Here is a 21,856-nt window from a genome sequence, read left to right as displayed (position 1 = left end):
AAACACACACACACATATGAAGAGAGAGAGAGTATGCATTGTATTGTAACGATGGTTAAGTGTTATTGTACAGTGACATGTTGGTTATATCTGCACACTGTTGTTGTTCCTTTAAGATTCATGTTTGGTTGTGCTGCAGGAAGTAGGGAGGGTGGTGTAGAGGAAGGGGAGGGGGGACCTGGTTGTTCGGTGTTATGTGTGTGTGCCAGGCTGAAGAGAGGTGTAGCACGAGGGCGCTCTCCCCTGAGTTAGCAACCCGCTTGCTTATGTGCCTAATAAACGGACAAACTGAGACCCAACCGTCTGGTTCTTGTGAATGTTACATTGGTGTCAGAAGTGAAGAAAGAAAAAAGAACCCCAGAACGCCCGACACCCTGTTGCTGGCGACGCTTGCCGTTACGAGACGAGGATGTTGCCGGGCAGGATTAAGAAGGAGACGGAGGAGAGGGAGGTTCGTCCGCGCGCGCCCGCTCATGGAGTGAGGGAAACGGCGCTGCGGCTGTCTGCCGAGGCTGGATTTTCTCCAGGTTTGACTAGGCTTGGGAACTGTTCGCACAGCGGCCGCGATTCCGGCGGGAAGGAGTCGACCTCGCTTGGCGCGCCGTCACGTGATGTAAACAAACATGGCGGCGCCCAGCAAGCTGCAGCGAATATAAAAACGCCTAAGTTCAGCGGCAAGACGCCATGGGAAGTGTTTATCGCACAGTTCGAGCTGTTAGCTGTTGCAGCTGGCTGGTCTGAGGAACATAAAGCTCTCCAATTGGCTTTGTGCCGTGTGAGGATGCAGCTGCATGCCTGCTGCTGCTGACCGAGGAGCAGAGGGGAGATTATAATGCTCTGGTCGGAGCACTTCAGAGGCGCTTCGGGCAGTATAACCAACCAGTGCTGCTGAGGTCGGAGTTCCACAACAGACGCAGATTGCCAGGTGAGCCCCTCCGCATTTTGGCCCATGAAGTCGAGTGCCTTTGCCGGAGGGCGTATGACAGCATGCCACCATCAGTGCAGGCGGAGTTAGCTCGGGACCAGTTCCTGCAGGCCCTGAGCCCTAAAGAGCTCCGTATGCAAACTCAGCTTGCTCAGCCGGCCACACTCAGTGCAGCCCTGGAGCTAGCGTTGGAGAGGGAGATGCTTGCAGGATCCTCTGGGGGCGCTGATGACGCACACGTGGTGAGGGCTGTGTCAGCACCTGTGGAACAGATGGAGATGCCAGCGGGCCTGTGCAGTTGGACAAGTCGGACACCTCATCAGGCAGTGCCCCAAGCTTGCAGCGGTTCAGGGAAACGCCCACGGGCCCGTGTAGGTGGAAGTACACGGGCCTGGGAGAACGACATCCCCACACCACCTCCACCCGGTGCGGCCATCGCTGTGGGCTGGACCCAGGTTGACGGCTTTTGCCATGTTCCAGTGACGATTGCGGGGGTGTCCTGTACGGCCCTGCTGGACACGGGGTCCAATGCAACGCTGGTCCGACCCGATGTTGTCCCAACCGGAGCTGCTGTGCAACCGACTAATGTGCAACTTAAGACTGTGACCGGTGATCTGGCCCCAATGAGAGGGAGGGGAGTGTTCCAGTTCAAGGTGGGGGACCTCGGTGTGTCTTATGCTGCCTGGGTGGCTGACGTGAAGGACGCCTGCATCCTTGGGCTGGATTTTTTACGAGCCATTGGTGGTGTACTGGACTTAGGCAAAGGATTCCTCGTACTCCCTGATGGGAAGAAGGTGCCGCTTATTCCTCCCCCGGTCTGCACAGCATCTGCCGCGGCGTCCACCTCCACCGCAGAGACCCCTACAGACCCGCCAGCAGAACAGCAGGCGGAGGAGGAGGAGAGGCTCTCAGCAGTGAGGAGTATCTGGTCAAAGAACTGTGAGGGGCTGACTCCACAGCAGGAAGAGAGTCTATGGCAGGTACTAAAAGAGTTTAGTGACATTTTTGCCCTGAAAGAAAGTGGTGTTGGCTTGACACACTTGGTAGAGCACATCATTGAGACCGGGGATGCCCAGCCTATTAAAGTGCGCCCCCGCCGCCTGCCCCTGGCTCATCAGGAGGCTGCGGACAGAGAGTTGTGTGAAATGATGAAGGCGGGCATCATAGAGCCATCTGATAGCCCGTGGGCCTCCGCGGTGGTGATGGTGCCTAAGAAAAAAAGTCCTAGGATGCGTTTCTGTGTGGACTACAGACCACTCAACAAAGTGACGAAGAAGTACTCTTACCCCCTTCCCAGGATTGATGAGTCTCTCGACTTAGTAGCCGGGTCCTCCTGGTTCTCCACCCTGGACCTGCGGAGTGGCTACTGGCAGGTGCCACTGTCCCCGGAATCCAGACCGAAGACAGCCTTCTGCACTAACAGGGGACTATGGCAGTTCAAAGTCCTGAGCTTTGGTCTTTGCAACGCTCCTGCGACCTTCGAGAGGCTTATGGACAGTGTGCTGGCTGGCGTCCCACGGCAATGGTGTCTGGTTTACCTGGATGATCTTCTAGTACACGGGAGCTCCTTTGATGCTGCCCTGGATGCCCTGAGACAAGTGTTGGAGAGGGTGGCGGCTGCAGGCCTGAAGCTGCATCCCGACAAGTGCCACTTCATGAGGAGGGAGGTGGAGTTTCTGGGCCACAAGCTGGGTCGTGAGGGCATCAGCACTTTGGAGGAAAAAATTCACACCATTACCGGGTGGCCCACACCAGCAGACCAGAAACAGCTCAAAAGCTTCCTAGGACTGGCGTCTTATTACAGGAGGTTTGTGAAGGGCTTTTCCTCCATAACCGCACCACTCTTCCACCTGCTGCAGAAGGACCGTGACTTCATCTGGACACAGGACTGTCAGCAGGCGTTCGACACCCTCCGCAGATCGCTGACAGAGTCCCCAGTCCTTGCCCCCCCTGACCCCACCCTGCCTTTTGTCCTGGACACTGACGCAAGTAATGTGGGGCTGGGAGCGGTGTTGTCGCAGGTTGGGCCGAAAGGGGAGAAGGTGGTGGCGTACTTCAGCCGGGTCCTGAACAGGAGTGAGCGGCGCTACTGTGTCACACGACGAGAGCTGTTGGCTGTGGTGGCGGGGGTGAGACACTTTAAGTACTACCTGTGCGGCACAGCATTTGTTATCAGAACTGATCATGCTGCCCTTCAGTGGCTGATGTCTTTCAGGGAGCCAGAGGGACAGGTGGCTCGCTGGCTGGAGGAGCTCCAAGCCTTCAATTTCACTGTGGAGCACAGAGCAGGGACGCACCATTCTAACGCAGACGCCCTCTCTTGCCGCCCATGTGCTGCAGCTGGCTGCCGTTACTGTGAGAAGCGAGAGGAAATAAAGCGGGAACTCACGACAATAGACGGAGCAGCACAGCTCGCCTGCAGGGCTCTTCTGGTGGTGGATGCAGCGGAGTGGAGGGCATGGCAGGAACAAGACACGGACCTGCTGCCGGTCCTGCAGTGGCTGGAGAAGGGGGAGCAACCCCTTTGGGATGAGGTCACTGGGTTTTCCATCTGTACCAGGGGGCTATGGGCCAAGTTTGCAGCTCTCAGGCTGAAGGAGGGGGTGTTGGAGTGTACCTGGAAGGATCCTGCCACGGGGGAGGAGAGGTGGCAGGTTGTGGTGCCAAGGTCGCTGAGGTCAGCTGTGCTGGAAGCCTGCCATGGGAGCACTGGCTCCGGCCACTTTGGGGTCTCCAAGACTCTCCGCCGCCTCCGCCAGGGCTATTACTGGGGTCAACAGCGGAGGGATGTGGAGGACTTTTGCCGCAGCTGTGATGCATGTTCCTCACACAAAGGGCCACAGGACCAGTCCCGGGCTCAGCTTCAGCAGCAACCAGCAGGAGCCCCAATGGAGCGAGTAGCTGTGGACGTCATGGGCCCATTTCCTCGCACATACAGAGGAAACCGCTATGTTCTTGTGGCCATGGACTATTTTACCAAGTGGCCGGAAGCATACGCCGTCCCAGATCAGGAGGCTGAGACTGTCGCTGATGTATTAGTGGAGGGGATGTTCAGCCGCTTTGGAACAGCAGAGATCCTCCACAGTGACCAGGGGCGTAACTTTGAGTCCAAGGTTTTTGCTGCCATGTGCGAACGCCTTGGGATTAAGAAGACCCGCACCACCCCACTTCACCCCCAAAGCGATGGGCTGGTGGAAAGGTTTAACAGGACGCTGGCCCAGCAGCTAGCCATCCTTACCTCAGAACACCAACGGGACTGGGATTACCATCTTCCCCTTACCCTCATGGCCTACAGGTCGGCAGTGCAGGACTCCACCCAATGTACGCCTGCCCTGCTCATGTTAGGGAGAGAGCTGAGAACTCCTGCAGAGTTGGCTTTTGGGAAGCCCCCGGACGCGCCAGAGGCACCACCGGGCCGGGACTACGCAAGGAAGCTGCAGGACCGGCTGGATTCTGCACATTCCTACGCCCGAGAGCAGCTGGCGAAGGCAGGCCTGCGCCAAAAGAGGAATTACGACATCACCACTAAGGGGAGGCACTTCCGTGCTGGGGAGCTGGTGTGGGTCTACAGCCCAAAGAGGAGGAAGGGACGGTGTCCTAAACTGGATAGCAGCTGGGTGGGGCCTTGCAGCGTCCTAGAGCGAGTGGGGGAAGTTGTTTACAGGGTGCAGTTGCCTCCTAGGGGGAGGATAGTAGCGCTGCACAGAGACCGGATGGCCCCCTACAGAGGGCAGTCCCTCCCCTCCTTTCCAGAGGGACGTGTACAGAGCGTCCATGACCCTGCTCAGAGGGGCCCCCGACCGGGGCTGCGTTCCCCTCCCTCGGACTCTTCACCCCAAAGCCCCGAAGCTCCGCGTCCACCTCAGGGGCTCAGGAGGTCAAGGAGGGAACGTAGGCTACCACCCCGCCTCAGAGACTGTGTCGTTCCCTCGGGGACGAGGAACTTATTGCTGGGGGGGCAGTGTAACGATGGTTAAGTGTTATTCTACAGTGACATGTTGGTTATCTCTGCACGCTGTTGTTGTTCCTTTAAGATTCATGTTTGGTTGTGCTGCAGGAAGTAGGGAGGGTGGTGTAGAGGAAGGGGAGGGGGGACCTGGTTGTTCGGTGTTATGTGTGTGTGCCAGGCTGAAGAGAGGTGTAGCACGAGGGCGCTCTCCCCTGAGTTAGCAACCCGCTTGCTTATGTGCCTAATAAACGGACAAACTGAGACCCAACCGTCTGGTTCTTGTGAATGTTACAGTATGCAAACAGCTACCAGACAGCCATCATAACTCGTCACACAATGAGAACAGGACAAATCAACAACTGACAATGACTAATTAATATTAAAATCTGTAACATAATGTATTGTTTGGAGCTTAGTCTGTTACTGTTGCTATTTTTACCATATCTTCTTGGAGCAACTGTAACTCACATAATTTGCTTAGGGATTAATAAAGTATTCTGATTCTGATTGTTTCAGGATGAGCTGCCATTATCCAATCACACATCTGCTTACCTGCATCTTTTGCTCGTTTCTCCTCCTCTTCTTTTCTCTTTTTTCTAAACTGAGCACCTGATGGCTTTGAACCCAGGATTCAAATCATTAATCCATAATGAGCTTGGATTTACAACAGTATGAATGAAATGTGCTCTATTTGGAAGCAGCAGGGCCCCCTCCCCTTTCCACGGGTTGTGTGTGAGACTTTAAATCATCAAACTATAAATTATACATTTTAAATTGTTATTGATCCCTTTACCCCGAGTCCTAAAGTGTATATTTATTTTCTTACTCTTCTTATATATATTGTTTGTTTACTTGCACTGCTGTAACTGGAGCCTCGTCGTCTCGTCTCTCTATCTACTGGACTGTAGCGGAGATGACAATAAAGTTTACTTTGACTTCAGCAGCGAGCAGGCGCACCGAGGAAAAACAAACTATAAGTCTGTATCATAATGTCTGGTGTTTTCGTGTTTGTTGGTTTGTTATTACTTTGTTTTATTGGTTATTAGTATTGTATTGTAGATCAGCTTGTTAGTGTCGGTAATCGTGGTTGTAGGTATTGTCCGTAGTAAAAGTAGCCACGGGTGAATTATTTTATAACACGTATCTGATACTGGAGTTAGGGGCGTGGCTACTTTTACTGGCAGAAAGGCTGGAGTGATGGGAACCTGTTTGGGCTCACATCTGCTGCTTCAGCTGATGGTCTTTATGGTCTACAGTGACCCCTTGTGGACATTGTTAAATACCTCTGTGTTGAGTAGATGATGTGTTGTGATTGTTTCTTAGTTACTTTTGACTCTACTGATTACAGAATTGCCTGTTTCTGTTTCCAGAAAACCATGCTCATAGTCACATATACCGTATCTTCTACAACTGTAAGTTCACGTATGGCTGCACTGCATTTGGATTAAGCCTGGCAAGCTCTGATGTAACCAATTCTTCTGTGGAACTTAAAGAAAATTAACTCAAGTCCTGGACTGCTGCCGTCATCAACAGAAGACTTAGGCCAGACTTATATATATATTATTCTACAGTCGACTGGCTTTAAAAAACGAAAGTTTGTGATGCATAAAGAATTTTTACATGTGAATTCTTACCAGTGACGAGCGAGTCACTGCGACAGTCGTACAGCATCCCGACGCTGAAAGGCCGACCGAGCGCTGCCACCTCCATCTCACCTGATGTACCGTCCATTCTTCAGTCTAACCTGGAAAACACAGAAAAATTTTGAGGATGTTTTTCTGGTTCTTCTGCTGTCCAGCTGTTTGTTTTTATACCCATTACTATAACTGACAACATCTGGAATAGTTCCACCTGGCACCTCCTGGGTGAGACAGTGACAGTGTAGTAGGTTGTAAAATGCTGCACGTTCAGTTTTACGGAAACAAACTGTTTCTGTTTATGACTGTCAATAACACCTCTTATATATTTACATACTTGTGGTGTAATCTGTTTGAGTATAACCTGTTTTATTGTGAAAGGGGGTTCTGAAACAGGAAGTAGACAATAAAGGTCGGAGTTTGAGTGCTCTACAAGGTGTCGCTTGAATCCTTGCCTAAAACCACGACTTGGTGTCAGAAGTGGGATTGCAGTAAGAGCCTTGTCATCGGGGAGTGACAGCAAGCGGCTTTGGGAGCGGTAAAGAGTTTTTCCTCCAGACGATAAGATGTCGGACGAAGAAGCGGGAGCTAGCGCAACAGCTACACAGCCTCGCACGTCACCGCCCCACCAGCAAGCTAACGGCAGCTATAATGCTAACGCCAACTTACCCCCGAATGCCACATTCACCATCCAGCCTCCCGAGCTGTTTGATTTCTCAAAGCCACAGCAATGGGAAAAGTGGATAAGGAGGTTTGAAAGATTTCGACTTGCAAGCAACCTGCACCTTAGCTCAGAGGCTAACCAGGTGAACACACTCATCTACTGCATGGGGGATGAAGCAGATGATATCCTCCGAGGGCAACCTTTATCGGACATACTGCTTTGTACTGCTGCCTTTGTAAGAGACACTTTGGATACGTACTTTGTTCCCAGGAAAAACATTATCTATGAGAGAGCCCGCTTTAATCAAAGAACACAGCAAGCTAATGAGACTGTTGACTCGTTTGTCACCGCACTTTATGCTTTAGCTGAAAACTGTAGTTATGGTGCACTGCACGATGAGTTAATAAGAGATCGCCTCGTCGTGGGTCTGAGGGACATCAGCTTAGCGGAGAGACTTCAAATCGACAGAGATTTGACATTGGAGAAAGCGGTTAATCAGGCCCGGCAGTCTGAAGTCATCAAAAAACAACAGACAGACATCAGAGGGGAAAATAAGATGGAAATAGATGCTGTGACAGCGAAGCACAGGGAACAAAGGCATTCAACATTCAAACCCCGAAGAGAACGTAAATGCACAACAAAGGACAAAACACCAAATGGGAGATCATGCTACAGGTGTGGGAAAACCCCTGCACATGGTAAAGGACAATGCCCAGCAAAAGATGCAACATGCCACTCATGTGGTAAAAGAGGACACTTCAGTAAAGTGTGTAAATCTGTTAAATCTGTGCATGTGACAGAAACAGAGAAAAGTGATGATACACCCGTGTTTCTTGGTTCTGTAGACGCAGGTTCAGATCCTTGGTATGCAGACCTTACTATCAGAAACCACAAAGTTAGATTTAAGATGGACACAGGAGCTGACGTCTCTGTTATCCCAGCCCAGATGTATTACTGCATAAACCAAAATGAGACAGAGTTATGTAAACCAGATAGACCATTGTTTGGTCCAGGTGGTACTCCACTTGATGTGTTGGGTATGAGCAGAGAAACAATTTGCAAAGGTGAACAGGAAATACAGGAAAATGTCTACATTATCAAAGATTTGCACATAGCACTGTTAAGCAGGCCAACAAGTGTCAAGCTGAACCTTGTGTGTAGAGCTGACAGTATTGACATGAATGTGTTGAATGAGAACTACCCAAAGCTGTGTCAGGGATTAGGTTTAATGCAACAACCTTATACGATTAAGTTGAAACCCAATGCTGTGCCTTCTTCCCTGGCCGCACCAAGACGGGTCCCCATCCCTTTAGTAGGAAAGGTGAAACGGGAACTGGAAAGAATGGAGTTCATGGGAGTAATCAGCAGAGTTGAAGAACCAACAGAATGGTGTGCAGGTATGGTCCCAGTGCCAACAAAAAACGACTCTGTGCGTATTTGTGTTGACCTCACCCACCTCAATGAAGCAGTGTGCAGAGAAAAGTACATCCTGCCTTCGGTTGAACAGACACTTGGATCCCTGGCGGGAGCAAAAGTCTTCAGTAAGTTAGATGCAAACAGAGGCTTCTGGCAGGTTCCATTGTCACCAGAGTCAGCACACTACACAACATTCATTACACCCTTTGGGCGCTTCCACTTTAACAGACTTCCCTTTGGAATAGCGTCAGCCCCAGAACATTTTCAGCGTAGAATGTCAGTGATCCTTAATGGGCTGCCAGGTGTGGTTTGTCACATGGATGACATCCTCATTTGGGGACAGGATCAGCAGGAGCACAACGCCAGGCTGCACATAGTGCTCAATAAACTCCAAGAGGCCGGTGTCACACTAAACCTGGAGAAATGTGACCTTAGCAAACAGGAAGTGAAGTTCCTCGGACACGTTTTGTCTGCGGAGGGAGTACAGCCAGACCCAGACAAAATTAGAGCGATCACAGCAATGAAAGAGCCGTCAAACGCCAGTGAAGTGCGCAGCTTTCTCGGGATGTTTAACCAATTAGGCAAATTCATCCCAGGACTGGCCGAAAAAGACAAGCCCCTAAGAGACCTGCTCTCGAAGAAAAATCAGTGGGTTTGGAGCTGCGCACAGCAAAAAGCGTTCAATCAGCTGAAAGGCGATCTGACGTCAACTCCCATTCTTGCACTCTATGACCCAAACAAAGAGTTAAAACTGTCTGCAGATGCTTCCTGCAACCCTTAATGCCAAGCCAACTCCCTGAGAGACCATGGCAAAAAGTTGGAGCAGACCTTTTTACGTTTAACAACAGCAACTATGTGCTTCTGGTGGACTACTACTCTAAATTTGTGGAAATAGCCAAACTTACTCCCACAAGATCGGAGGATGTTATAGTGCATCTAAAATCAATCTTTTCCAGACATGGGATTCCAGAGTTTCTCTACAGTGACAATGGACCTCAGTTTTCAAGCCAACAGTTCAAAGACTTTGGAGCAGCTTATGGGTTCAGACATGTAACAAGCAGTCCAAGATTTGCACAAAGCAATGGTGAGGCTGAGCGTCATGTCCAAACTGTGAAAAGTCTGCTAAAGAAAACAAAAGATCTATATCTTGCACTTCTAGCTTACAGAGCAACCCCATTGGCTAATGGATATAGCCCTGCGCAACTACTAATGGGACGAAGACTGTGCACGTCAGTTCCCCAGCTTCCTTCTTTGCTCAATCCCAGCCTGCCCAACAAGGCTACAGTGTTGACAAAAGTGAGAGAGAGAGTGATGAAGGACAGTGTTGCGTACAACAGGAGACATCGTGTGACAGAACTTCCTCCACTCTCACCGGGACAACCAGTGTGGATTACAGACACTAGGCGTGAAGGGACTGTCATCTCCTCTCACTCCACACCCCGCTCATACATTGTCGAGACCCCTTCAGGAGCCATCAGGAGAAATAGGCATCACCTCCAGCCATTGCCAGATGCCACACCAAAGTTACAAACCCCAATTACGCCTCTCAGTCCAACAGAGAACGCCCTGCCTGCTTCAAACCTATCGGCGACTACAACTCTGACTCCTAAGACAGAAGACCCAGGTCCTGTCAGAACTAGGGCTGGCAGGGTTGTCAAAAAACCACAAAGACTGGACTTGTGAAAATAAACAAAACAAAAAAGAAAAACATGGGTTTAAAAGTAAAGGAAAAAAGGTTGAAGAGAAAGAAAAGTTTCTATGAAAGGTTCTAAGAAAAAAAAAGAGAGTACAGTTTTCATATATGCTGTAAATGTTCTTGTAAGTTTGATGTTTTCAGCGAAAGGAGGATGTGGTGTAATCTGTTTGAGTATAACCTGTTTTATTGTGAAAGGGGGTTCTGAAACAGGAAGTAGACAATAAAGGTCGGAGTTTGAGTGCTCTACAAGGTGTCGCTTGAATCCTTGCCTAAAACCACGACAATATTAAGATAAAACCTTATTACATCAGTAGATGGTGATCCTGCACAGCTGTGGATCCACTGGAAAGCAAACAGCTGCAGGTTCAGGCATTAAAACTCTTTATTGATCCACATCTACTGCAAAGCTTCATTTGAAATGCTTCTAAACACATTTTGTATAGTTTTTCTTCACGAGTATCGTACGTTGGCAGTAGGTCATTTCCAGAAAACTGTTAATCTAAATATTTTTTAATGAAATCGAGTTTATTTTATATAGCACGAAATCACAACAACAGTTACTTCAAAGTGCTTTACATTGTACAGTAAAGACCAGAATAATACAGAGAAAACCCAACAATCAGACCCTCTGGTGTATAAACTATTGCTGTCAGCGTTGATCTCGTCAAAATGACGTTAACCCCATAACCGCATTAACGCGGCAAATATCCGTAAGCAAGTTGACGTGGATCGCCCCATGCGTAGGGCTGCATGGTGCTCACGCGTTTACGAGCTACCGGAGATTTGCCGCGTTAATGTGGTTATGGGGTTAACGTCATTTTGATGAGATCAACGCTGACAGCACTGGTCACTTCATTGTCATTAGTATTTAAACAAATAAAAACCTATATAATAAAAACAAATATATAATGTGCATATCTTTTCAACACTGATGCGAACATATCATACACAATAATATAACAATAGTCCAGTAAATGTAATCAAAGGAGAGTGTGAGTCACTCTCGCTCACACTGCTCCTCTCATTGGTGAGAAGACAGAAAGCTGAAGCTTCAGTGGTCTAAGTCAGTGATTCATCTGCCGGTGGATCACTGACTTCCTGACGGACAGGAAGCAGCATGTGAGGCTGGGAAAGAATGTCTCGGACTCCCGGACCATCAGCTCCCCTCAGGGCTGTGTTCTTTCTCCTCTGCTCTTCTCCCTGTACACCAACTGCTGCACCTCCACCCACCAGTCTGTCAAGCTAATCAAGTTTGCAGATGACACCACCGTTATTGGGCTCATCTCTGACGGGGACGAGTCTGCCTACAGGAGGGAGGTTCAACGTCTGGTGTCCTGGTGCAGCCACAACAACCTGGTGCTGAATGCCCAGAAGACAGTGGAGATTATTGTGGACTTCAGGAAGCACACAGCCCCACTCCCCCCCATCATCCTGACTGACACCCCCATCACCTCTGTGGACTCATTCCGCTTCCTGGGTACCACCATCACCCAGGACCTGAAGTGGGAGCCCACCATCACCTCCGTCATTAAGAAAGCCCAGCAGAGGATGTACTTCCTGAGGCAGCTGAAGAAATTCAACCTGCCAACACGGACGATGATGCAATTCTACACCGCAATCATCGAGTCCATCCTCACCTCCTCCATCACCGTGTGGTATGCTGGAGCCACTATCAGGGACAAACAGAGACTGCAGCGTGTTGTGCACTCTGCTGAGAAGGTGATTGGCTGCAGACTCCCATCTCTGCAGGACCTATACACCTCCAGGACATTGCGGCGTGCAGCTCGGATCTCAGCTGACCCTTCTCACCCTGGACACAGTCTGTTTGACCTGCTCCCCTCAGGCAGGAGGCTCCGGTCCATTCGCACCAGAACCTCTCGCCACAAGAACAGTTTCTTCCCCTCTGCTGTTGGACACATGAACAATAACCGTATGACTGTTCCCTCCACTAACACATGACCCTACGCTGTGTTCACTGCATCATTCCATGTTTGGCACTGATCACCACCTGCACTCATGTATATATCATGTATATATCTATCTACTTAGCACTTTTAATTCTTATTCTTATTTTTATTTTCATGTCTATTTAAACGTAATTTATGACAGTATGTTTGCACTGAAGCACCGCAGCAATTTCCTAATGTTGTAAACCTGCTCAACATTTGGCAATAAAACCCTTTCTGATTCTGATTCTTCTAAACCACAAGGTTGCCAACTGACTGGTTCTTATACAGCACTTTGTATTCTGAGCACTGAAAGTGCTTTGCGCAACTTGTCTCATTCACCTGCTCGCACAAGCACTTTTTTTCTATGCAAGTATTTTCTATCTAACATTCATACTCCAGTGGATGCATTGGAGAGCAACTTGATGTTGCCCAAGAATATTTGGCATGCAGACCTGCGGATTAGTCGGTGACCTCCTGAGTTACAGCCACACCGAGATTGAGAGAGACAGTATTTGAAACTGTAAGAATGACAACAGGCAGTTTAAGCTACAGCGTCTCTACAGCTGATGGACATTTCTTTTATAAAACAGCAGCTCGGAGTTCATTTGGCTGATATAGTTTTGTGGTACGAACGTAATATGCAAATTATATTAAAAAAATGTCTGAACAGGAAATAACCTGAAAATGCCTTGTGACTCACAACAAAAATATTAAAAAAAAATCTTAGCAATGAGGAATCAGGAAGATCTAAAACAAACAAAACAAGTCAAACCACATACTCACAGCAGAATGAAGTCCCTGACAGGAACACACTCCACCAGCTATTGTTCCTTTGGGAAGGTCAGGAAGAACTCTGATTTCTCAGAAATAGTCTGAGCTTTATGCTGCAGCTTTAACCAGGAGGGAAAACCAGAGAAAAGAAATTTACAAACAGAGCAGCTGGTTTCACACTCAGGACCTTCCACATGTTAGAAAACATGGACGTGCTCGAACAACGATGGACACAAATAAATCTGTGAGAGCAAGTTGAGGTTATTCATGTTACTAAGACTGTATTTAAGGAACACCAATTAAATTATATGTGTGAAGTATTTACTTATAAAGTATTGTTGAATTAGTTCTTAAATATATTTCAGTTCTTACTATGTTTCAACTGCTTCAGAAAATGATTCATATAAAATTGGCACCTATTGAGCTTCTCTCGGCCCTTTGAGGTGGAAACATTTTAAAGTAACATTATTGCATGGGCTGCATGTGTATCCTGTTGGTTTGTAACAATTCTGAAATTGAACGTCTGCGATATCGTTCCACCACCGTGACTCCCACAGAGCTGTTAATGACCAGTTACAGAAGCTTCTCTGGTGAAACCTGCAGATTTAGTTCCTCCAAAAACAAAACTGGAAATATTCAGAACAATAAATTTGATGCAGTCTGGTCTCTGGTAAAAACAGTTTCTTCAATGACAACATATTTAACATAAAAACAAAACGAACATAAAACAAACCTGATGGAACTCAAACTTGAATCAAAAGCCAGCATAAAAAGTGAGTTTTAAACGCGATTTGAAACGCTGTATAGACTCTTAAGTACAAATATTGAGTGGCAGATGTTCCAGAGTCTAGGCGCTGCAGCTGTGAAGGCCCCATCTCCTTTATTGGGCTGTACTAAGATCTCAGTGCTCTATTGCGGTTATATGTGTTGAGGAATTTGCTTAAGTAACTGCTCGCCATATCATTTAAAACTTCGAAAGTAAGTAAAAGCATCTTAAAATCAATACAATATTTTACAGGGAGCCAGTGTAAATTTGCTAAAACTGGAGTGATGAGTTCAGACTTTCTAACACCTGTTGGAAGACATGCAGCAGCATTTTGGGCGAACTGCAAGTGATGGAGAGATGAGTGTTAAAGACCAAAGTAGAGAGAATTGCAGTAGTCCAGTCTAGAGGTGATGAAGTCATAAATGTTTTACTAGGTCTTTAGGAGGAAGATGAGGCTTCGCTTTGGCAATTTCACATAACTGATACAAACTGATTTCGACAACTGTGGACACTTGTTTCTCTAATTTGAAGATCTATCTAAAAACACTGAGATTTCTTACAGTGTGGAAGTGATGACAAGCAAGAGGACCGAGCGTATCAGTTAACTTATCCAAAGGGGCATCACTTCCACAAACAATAACTTCAGTCTTATTTTCGTTTAGGGTGAGAAAGGTCTGTTAACTGTCTACATGATGTTAAAGGCCGGTTAAGCAAAGGCTGCACTGGGACAGAGACATCCATCAGTATTATAAGGTCTTAAATGGTCGATTGCTTCCTTTAAGACTGAAAAATTCCCAGGCTCAAACTGCAGAAAAACAGCAGAGAACGTAGAAGGCAGATCAAGGTCTAACTCTGCCTGTGAATGTGGAGACCTTAAAGATGAGATTTTGATAAATGGAAAATGGACTGGTTCTTTTATAGCACTTTTCTACTCTATCATGTGCACTCAAAGCGCTTTACAGAACTCGTACAGTCATCCAATCACTCCCATTTACACAAGCACTTTTTCCTCAGCTGTTAGCTAGTGCTTCTTAACTAACATTCACACACACATTCATGCTCTGATGGATGCATCGGTAGGCAACTTGGGTTAGTAGTAGTTAGTTAGTAACAGCTGACTCTGTTGTGTTTTCAGTGGCCATGAGTACCATTCACAGAAGGTTCAATTCAATTTTATTTATATAGCGTCAAATCACAACAACAGTCACGTGACTGTTGTTGTGATTTGACAAAGTGAGATTATTTGAAAAAGCTGATGAAGGTAAATGATTTTTAGCAAGAAAATTAAAGGTTTCAACTGTTTTCTGTTATAAGAAAAAAAATACTGACTTGATATGAATACTGATTAAGCTTTTATTCAAAAGATAACTACAGTCAGGAAGCAAATAAAATATGTAACCACAGTACTCACTGCACACAGGAGTTGGTCTCTCAGGTTGTTCTGCCTCTGATGTCTCTGTAAGGAACAAACTTTGCCCACCTTTGGCTTTTATAGGACATACAGAGAGGAGGGACTGATTTCTCAGGAATGTGTGACCTGCTTCCTCTGTAAACAGGGAGAACCACAAGTCACACTTGTTATACAGGATTTACAAAAAGGAAAGAAAAAGACTTTTGAGAACAGCTTAAGCACCCACACTGTGTTATGGCAGTTTAAATTTATTCATGCTTAGTTCATACATATACATGTCTCATTCTTGAAACTTTCTCATACTCTTTTCAATTTAAAGTTCAGTTTTATATGAATATACACACATGTATTTGCTGTTTTAGACTTGTAACTTTAACTTTTTAATTTTGAACTAGGGAAGATTTATTTGTAATCCTGAGCTGCTGCAACACTTGAATTTTAGCCTGTAGGTGTGAATAGACTGTGGAGTCCTGGACCAATGAGCTCGTCTATGTTCTGCCATCTGTTTTTGCAAGAGGTTGTTTGTACACTACATTACTCTGTGTCAGGGGACCAGTGTTCCAAATTAACTGGTGATGTTCACACAGATGTGTCACAGACTTTTCAGGAGCCCTACTGACTGATCTGTGACATTTGTGAGGTTGATTTAAACACAGTCTGCATTCTTCTTTCTCTTGACCAATAAAATATTAAGAACTTTCTGGAGTTTACCCGGTGACATCCCCATGTTGTGGAATGTTTTTATGGCATATATACCTGTATACACTGGACATATACTCACATATATACTATGTAATTACATATACTTGTATACACTATATACACCTACACCGGAGTGTTTATATAATGGAACCACTGTGATACGCATCTAACCTAAATCTTCAAATCACAAGACCCATATATTTAGGTCAAATATTATTTACAAATATATTAATAAAGTCTGTGCCACTTGTTGTATGAACACCTGTTCATCAGTACTGTTTGAAATGTAGTTGTTAGGGTCAATAAGTAACCTCTGATCATATTATGGCCAACGGTGACAAGTCCAAGCATAGGGTTAAATAAACCTGACCCTGCTAAAGATGCACCTGGGAGCCTCTCTGCCCGTCTTTGCTGCCAAAACGTTGTAAACAACCCGTCTTTAACAAATATAGTAAACACACTTGGCCTGGCTGAGAATCAATGTTCCCTCTAATGTTTCATGTGTCTGAGCGAACGCACAAACTCCCTGAGCGTCCCTTGGGCCACTGTGAGCAAAAGCAGACGTGTGCACTGTGGTCACGCCAGCATCCAATCCATCCAAGTTACATGTTTATTAAAATAATCAGATTACAGCATTTATGTTAGACTACTTTTAATTAACTGCTTTATCCCACTTACAATGAAAATTAAAAATAAATCTTGTTCATGACCTGTGCAGCATGTTAACACTATTGGAAGGAAAAATAACTTGAACTCCAATTTTGAAAACACAACTTTCTTTCTTTTTTTCTTTTTTTTTTTAAAATATAGCTCTGACTTGTATTCTGAGTCTGAGTCTGTGGTCTGGGAGAGAGTCTGTAACTCTGTCTGCAAAATACAGTAAATAATGACCAATGTTGGGCCATTAATTATGTAGTTACTTCTTCAAAAAAGTAACTGAGTTATGCAAACAACAAAGTTTTTTGCAGCCGTTTACCTAAAAATGCAGCCAAGGCGTTTTTTAAACAAACATTTCAAACTATTTACAGAACAATCAGCTGTTCTGCATCAAATCTGATGCCACACAAATTATTTGTGCCGCTCCAAAAAATAATTCCTGTCCACTATGAGATGAAGGAGAACAACAGCCTGATACCTGCAGGCCTGACAGCAGCAGATGTGTCACTGCTGTAACACCTGTAACACTCAGCAGGCGCCTCATTGTTCTGACACACACAACAAAACTACTGACTACACTACACACTGACTACACACTAACTACACACTGACTACACACTAACTACACACTAACTACACACTAACTACACACTAACTACACACTGACTACACACTGACTACACACTAACTACACACTAACTACACACTAACTACACACTAACTACACACTGACTACACACTAACTACACACTAACTACACACTGACTACACACTAACTACACACTAACTACACACTAACTACACAAGATTTGTGCTAAACGTCGCAAATCTCTCACATCTCAAACACGCCGTCACTCCTTAAACTTCCCCCGTCCTAAACAACTAAATGCCACGTTGCCATATCATGTTTTGATTGGTCCACATGGTACATTTTTCCACCAATAGGAAAGGCGGGGAGGGGGGGTGTCTTTGCTCACAGGCTTTCGAGTGTTTTCCTTATAAAACGCCGTTTTTACCGTTTCTTCCTGCAGTAAATATAAACAACGACAGTATTCAGGAAGAAAACCAAACATTGCAGATATTTTATCATAACTCTGGTTTTACGTGGCCGATCAACACAATTTAAAAACTGGTATAAAGTCCACACTTTGTCCGTCAGTTGTTCCGTCTGTCCTGCTCACATCTCCAATGGTTGTGCACGTTGTCCTTAACGTGGCTTCACTTTTTGTGCGCAACACAGATTTTCTGTGCGCAGAGACTGTGCCAGCAGTGCGCAATTGGGAACATTGGTCCTATATAAGAAATATTCTTCTTAAGAAGGCTTTGTGAAAATCATTCCAGACCTATCTACTAGGGGTGCAACGATACTCGTATTGATATTGAACCATTCGATACAGTGCTTTCGGTTCGGTACGCACATGTATCGAACAATACAAAATTTTTAATTTATTTTATCAACTTTTCTCCGGATGATGCTGTCTGTGTTGAGCGCTCAGTGGATCTGGGCTCGACAGTGCAGCCTAGGCGGAGTAGTCGAACGCAGATTCACTGAGCGCAGGGCAAGCTAGCGAGACAGAAGTTAAGCTCTCGTTGCAACACGGCAAATTGAACCTCCCCCACCCTCATTCAGATCTGGCGTTTGGAACTATTTTGGTTTTCATGTGACGTATGACCCTGAAGGTAAGCGCGTCATGGACTAAAGTAAAACAGTATGTTGGATGTGCCACGCAATGCTCAATTACATGGGTGGGAACTAGTGTGTTAGCGCAGTTAGCTCGTTAACGTGTTGCCGTCCAGCCCCATGCACGGGGCGATCCGCGGTAGCTCGTTAACGGAGATTTGCCGTGTTGTGGCGTTAACGTCATTTCAGATTAACGCTGACAGCACTAGTGGGAACACAACGAATATGACTGCACATTTACTCCGACATCATCCTAGTGCAAAGACAAGTGGAAGCAGACAAAAACAACAAGCACGCATGCTACAAACTTTACCCGAGTCATTTAGACAGCCGTTAGCACAGGATTCTCCTTATGGGGACCTGATATGTTTAATATGCTGCTGAGAATATAGCCCAGAAGAAGCGTATAGTATAGCTTTTATTTTGGAAAGAGCCATTTCTCTGTAATAAACTCTCTTTTCCAAAGATGAGTGATTTCTCCATCAGATGGATTAATTTTTTTATTACTTTGTTGTTTCAGCAACATTAAATTTAAAAAACTGTACTTTTGAGTTAAAATACATATTTGTAATTTTAATAAATGACAAATTAAAAAAGCATGAACATTTATTTTTGTATCGAAAAAATATCGAACCGAACCGAACCGTGAATTTTGTTTATTGTTGTCACGGCGGGGTGCGCCGATGTGTATGGAAACAGGACCCAAAAGCAGATGATGACGAGGAGTAGTAAGTTTAAACAGAAAAGTGATCCTTTATTGAGAAGACGGCAGGGAAAACCAGGAAACCAAAGCAAACTGTCAAAACACTACGAAACAAAACACTAAGAGGTACTAAGACCAAAAACTATAACTATAACTGTGGAGAACATAAACAGGCAAAGCCGAAAACTAAGGCTAAGGTCAAAATAACAGACGACCCGACAATGGCATGCAGAAAACAAAGGGCTTAAATACATACAAGAGGTGATCAGGGGAAGTGGAGACACATGGGGGAACAGCTGACTGACATAAACCTAATGACAGGACCAGGGCCCTGTTTCAGGAAGCCGGTTTGGAAAACTCAGAGTGAAAAACGACACTCACGGTTGAGTAACCCCGAACTGTCCAACTCGGAATATTCCGTTTCAGAAAGGCTGATAACAATTAGTTCAGTCAACGCGGAGTTGCTTTAACCCCAAGTGAAGCGCGCGGACGAGGATACATAAAGCCCTGATAAGCGGAGCACAGATTAAGCGAGTCACCATGGAGACGGAGGGAAAGAAGGCGCGGTCAATGTATTTTACAGCGCTTGAGGCCGAAATTCTGATGGCAGCATATGCCGATAACATGCAAATTCCGCGGAAAAAAGTAACACAGCCACAGCTGCAAAAGAAAGGGAGCATGCATGGCAAAACATAGCCGACAGAGTCAATGCATGAGTGTTAATATAAACATTGATCTAGGGATTTCCACCCATTTAACACGTTATTTTATCATATGTTATTTTATTTGTTATTTTATACATTTTATTTTGTGATGTGATGTGAGCGCAGGTGCAACCCAACAGGCCCCAAACGTGCCTGGCAGCAAGTAAAAATGAAATATAAAAATATAGTCCAAACAGGTAAGGTGTAATTGTATTATGAGCCATAGTGCTTGGTCTGTTTGTCCCATGTAAATCAATTGCAGTTAGAGGCTACATTAATTTTCTTTCTGTAAGCACTTATTGAAATTATCTGAGCACATTACAAGTACATATTTGCTTACTCTGTATGCTCAAATGTGGCCCGTTATAGCCAACAGAAAAAAAGCGGAGGCCCGAAAAACAGGTGGGGGTCCTCCACCACCACCACTCACAGAGGCTGAGCAGTTGGCCCTCAGCCAAAACAGTGGGCGCCCTGTGGCTGAAGGCATCTCTGCGGGGACATCCTCTGAGTCAGTAACCCCGCAAGACACAAGTGCCTACATAAGGGGTAAATTCAAAATAATACATGATGTGCATACATCCTTTCTTCACAGTCACCTTTGCAGTGCGACACATTCATTTGATAAACTCTTTACCATAATGAATTATTTTGTAGTGAAGTTATTTTCCGACTGATTTTGCCTTCCCTCAGCCTTGGTTGTCTTTGAGAGCATAATGACAATGAAGTGTAAGGTGATTGGTATGTTTGTTAATTGCCATTTGGTCCCTTGTAAGTTATAAGTGACCTGTATAAACCTCATATTCTATCAGTTGATGGTGATGGTGTACTGCATCTGGTGCAGCCTCCTGTTGAGCCAGACCAACATGCAGTTGTGAGTAATACTCCACAGATTATATGAGTTTACAGTAGAACAGCAATGTTGTTTATTTCTTTACTACAGGAAAATAATGAAGAAACATTGACAGCTGTTACAGAGGAGGAAGCAACAGAGACACTTTATGAGGTTTACATCTTTTAATACTTTGCGTACAGGAAATACAGGCGACCAATAAAGCCAGTTGAACAAAAAATCTGTTTATTCTTCTTTCAACATGTTGAGGTGATGGGTCAAAGGAAATGATTGTGACATATGGTGTCTCTGACTGCTCTTCCATCTTGTATGTCCGTGGGAGGGTCAGGATGTTCATGGTTTGGATCACTGCTGATGTTTGGTTCAGAAGGACAGTGTTCTCCTCTAATTGTGGCAATGTTGTGAAGAATCACACATGCCACAATAATGTCACATGCCCTTTCTGGGGTGACCCTGAGTCTTTGCAGGCACTGGAACCGGGCCTTAAGCATTCCGATAGTCATTTCAATTCTGGCTCTTGTCCTGCAATTAGCCAGATTATATCGCTGCTGTGGGCCCGGTTCAGGGTCAGGGTAAGGGGTAAGCAAATAGGGTAAACATGGATACCCCCTATCACCAAGCAAGTAGCCAGTGAACTCTCCTAAGACAGAAGGGTACACTTCAGTTCAAATGTCCCTGAAGCAATTGGTCTTTATATATTTTAAAGTATTCTCAACTCACCATGTCCAAATTTTGTGCTCAGTGTACATTCACGGAATATTTGTGAGTCATGGACAGAGCCTGGCCACTTGGCTTCCACATTTGTGATAATGTTGGCAGCATCACATATGATCTTCACAGTGCAGAGAACACAAATTAGCATCCATTACTATAATGAAATAATTTGTTAGTTTGACATGCTACAGGGAACTATGTACCTGCACATTAATGCTGTGGAAAGACTTCCTGTTCACATAGTCTCCTTCATTTACTGAAGGAGCAATGATTAGAATGTGAGTGCCATCTGTACAGCCAATCACGCCTGGGAACCCTGAAAATAAATGTGCAATTTAAGTAGTAGTCCAAGTATCACCACATCATACATTAAGTTTTGGTCATCCTGATACCTGCAATTTTGTGGCATCCCTCTTTGATAAATCTTGTGGGTCTGTGACCGGGGAACACCACAAACGTGTACAGGAGACGTTTCAGTGCAACTGTAACATTCCTGACTGCCCGACAGACGGTAGCCTTGGAAACGTGCTCAGCGTCACCAATATTATACAGAAAGCTCCCGTTTGCAAGAAACCGAAGTGCAATACAAATAATATGCAATGAACTGAGAGCATGTCCGCGATGTGTCACATGCGTAATATATGGCCTGAGGATGTTATCC

General features: G+C 45.6%; 1 protein-coding gene across 6 annotated transcripts in view; it reads right to left on the bottom strand.

The window, feature by feature from the left end:
* Nucleotides 1-21,856, bottom strand: part of LOC308412932 (cytolytic toxin-alpha-like) — a 141,413-nt gene that overhangs the window by 29,530 nt on the left and 90,027 nt on the right. Inside the window, exons 1-4 of one of the 6 annotated variants that reach the window (XM_080907646.1) lie at nt 15,185-15,223; nt 13,020-13,126; nt 8,632-8,694; nt 6,509-6,618 (exon numbers count right to left, since the gene is read on the bottom strand). In XM_080907646.1, the coding sequence (XP_080763772.1) occupies nt 6,509-6,605 (97 nt within the window). In that variant the 5' untranslated portion in view covers nt 6,606-6,618; nt 8,632-8,694; nt 13,020-13,126; nt 15,185-15,223. Of the gene's footprint in view, nt 1-6,508; nt 6,619-8,413; nt 8,509-8,631; nt 8,695-13,015; nt 13,127-15,184; nt 15,224-21,856 lie in introns of those variants that run through there. The other 5 variants (XM_080907647.1, XM_080907648.1, XM_080907645.1 and 2 more) reach the window with 5 other exon arrangements.

The sequence above is a fragment of the Rhamphochromis sp. 'chilingali' genome (genome assembly GCF_963969265.1).
Source record: "Rhamphochromis sp. 'chilingali' genome assembly, chromosome: 16".
Classification (NCBI taxonomy): domain Eukaryota; kingdom Metazoa; phylum Chordata; class Actinopteri; order Cichliformes; family Cichlidae; genus Rhamphochromis; species Rhamphochromis sp. 'chilingali'.
Note: the sequence above shows the minus strand (reverse complement) of the source record. Positions and strands in the feature narration are given on the sequence as shown.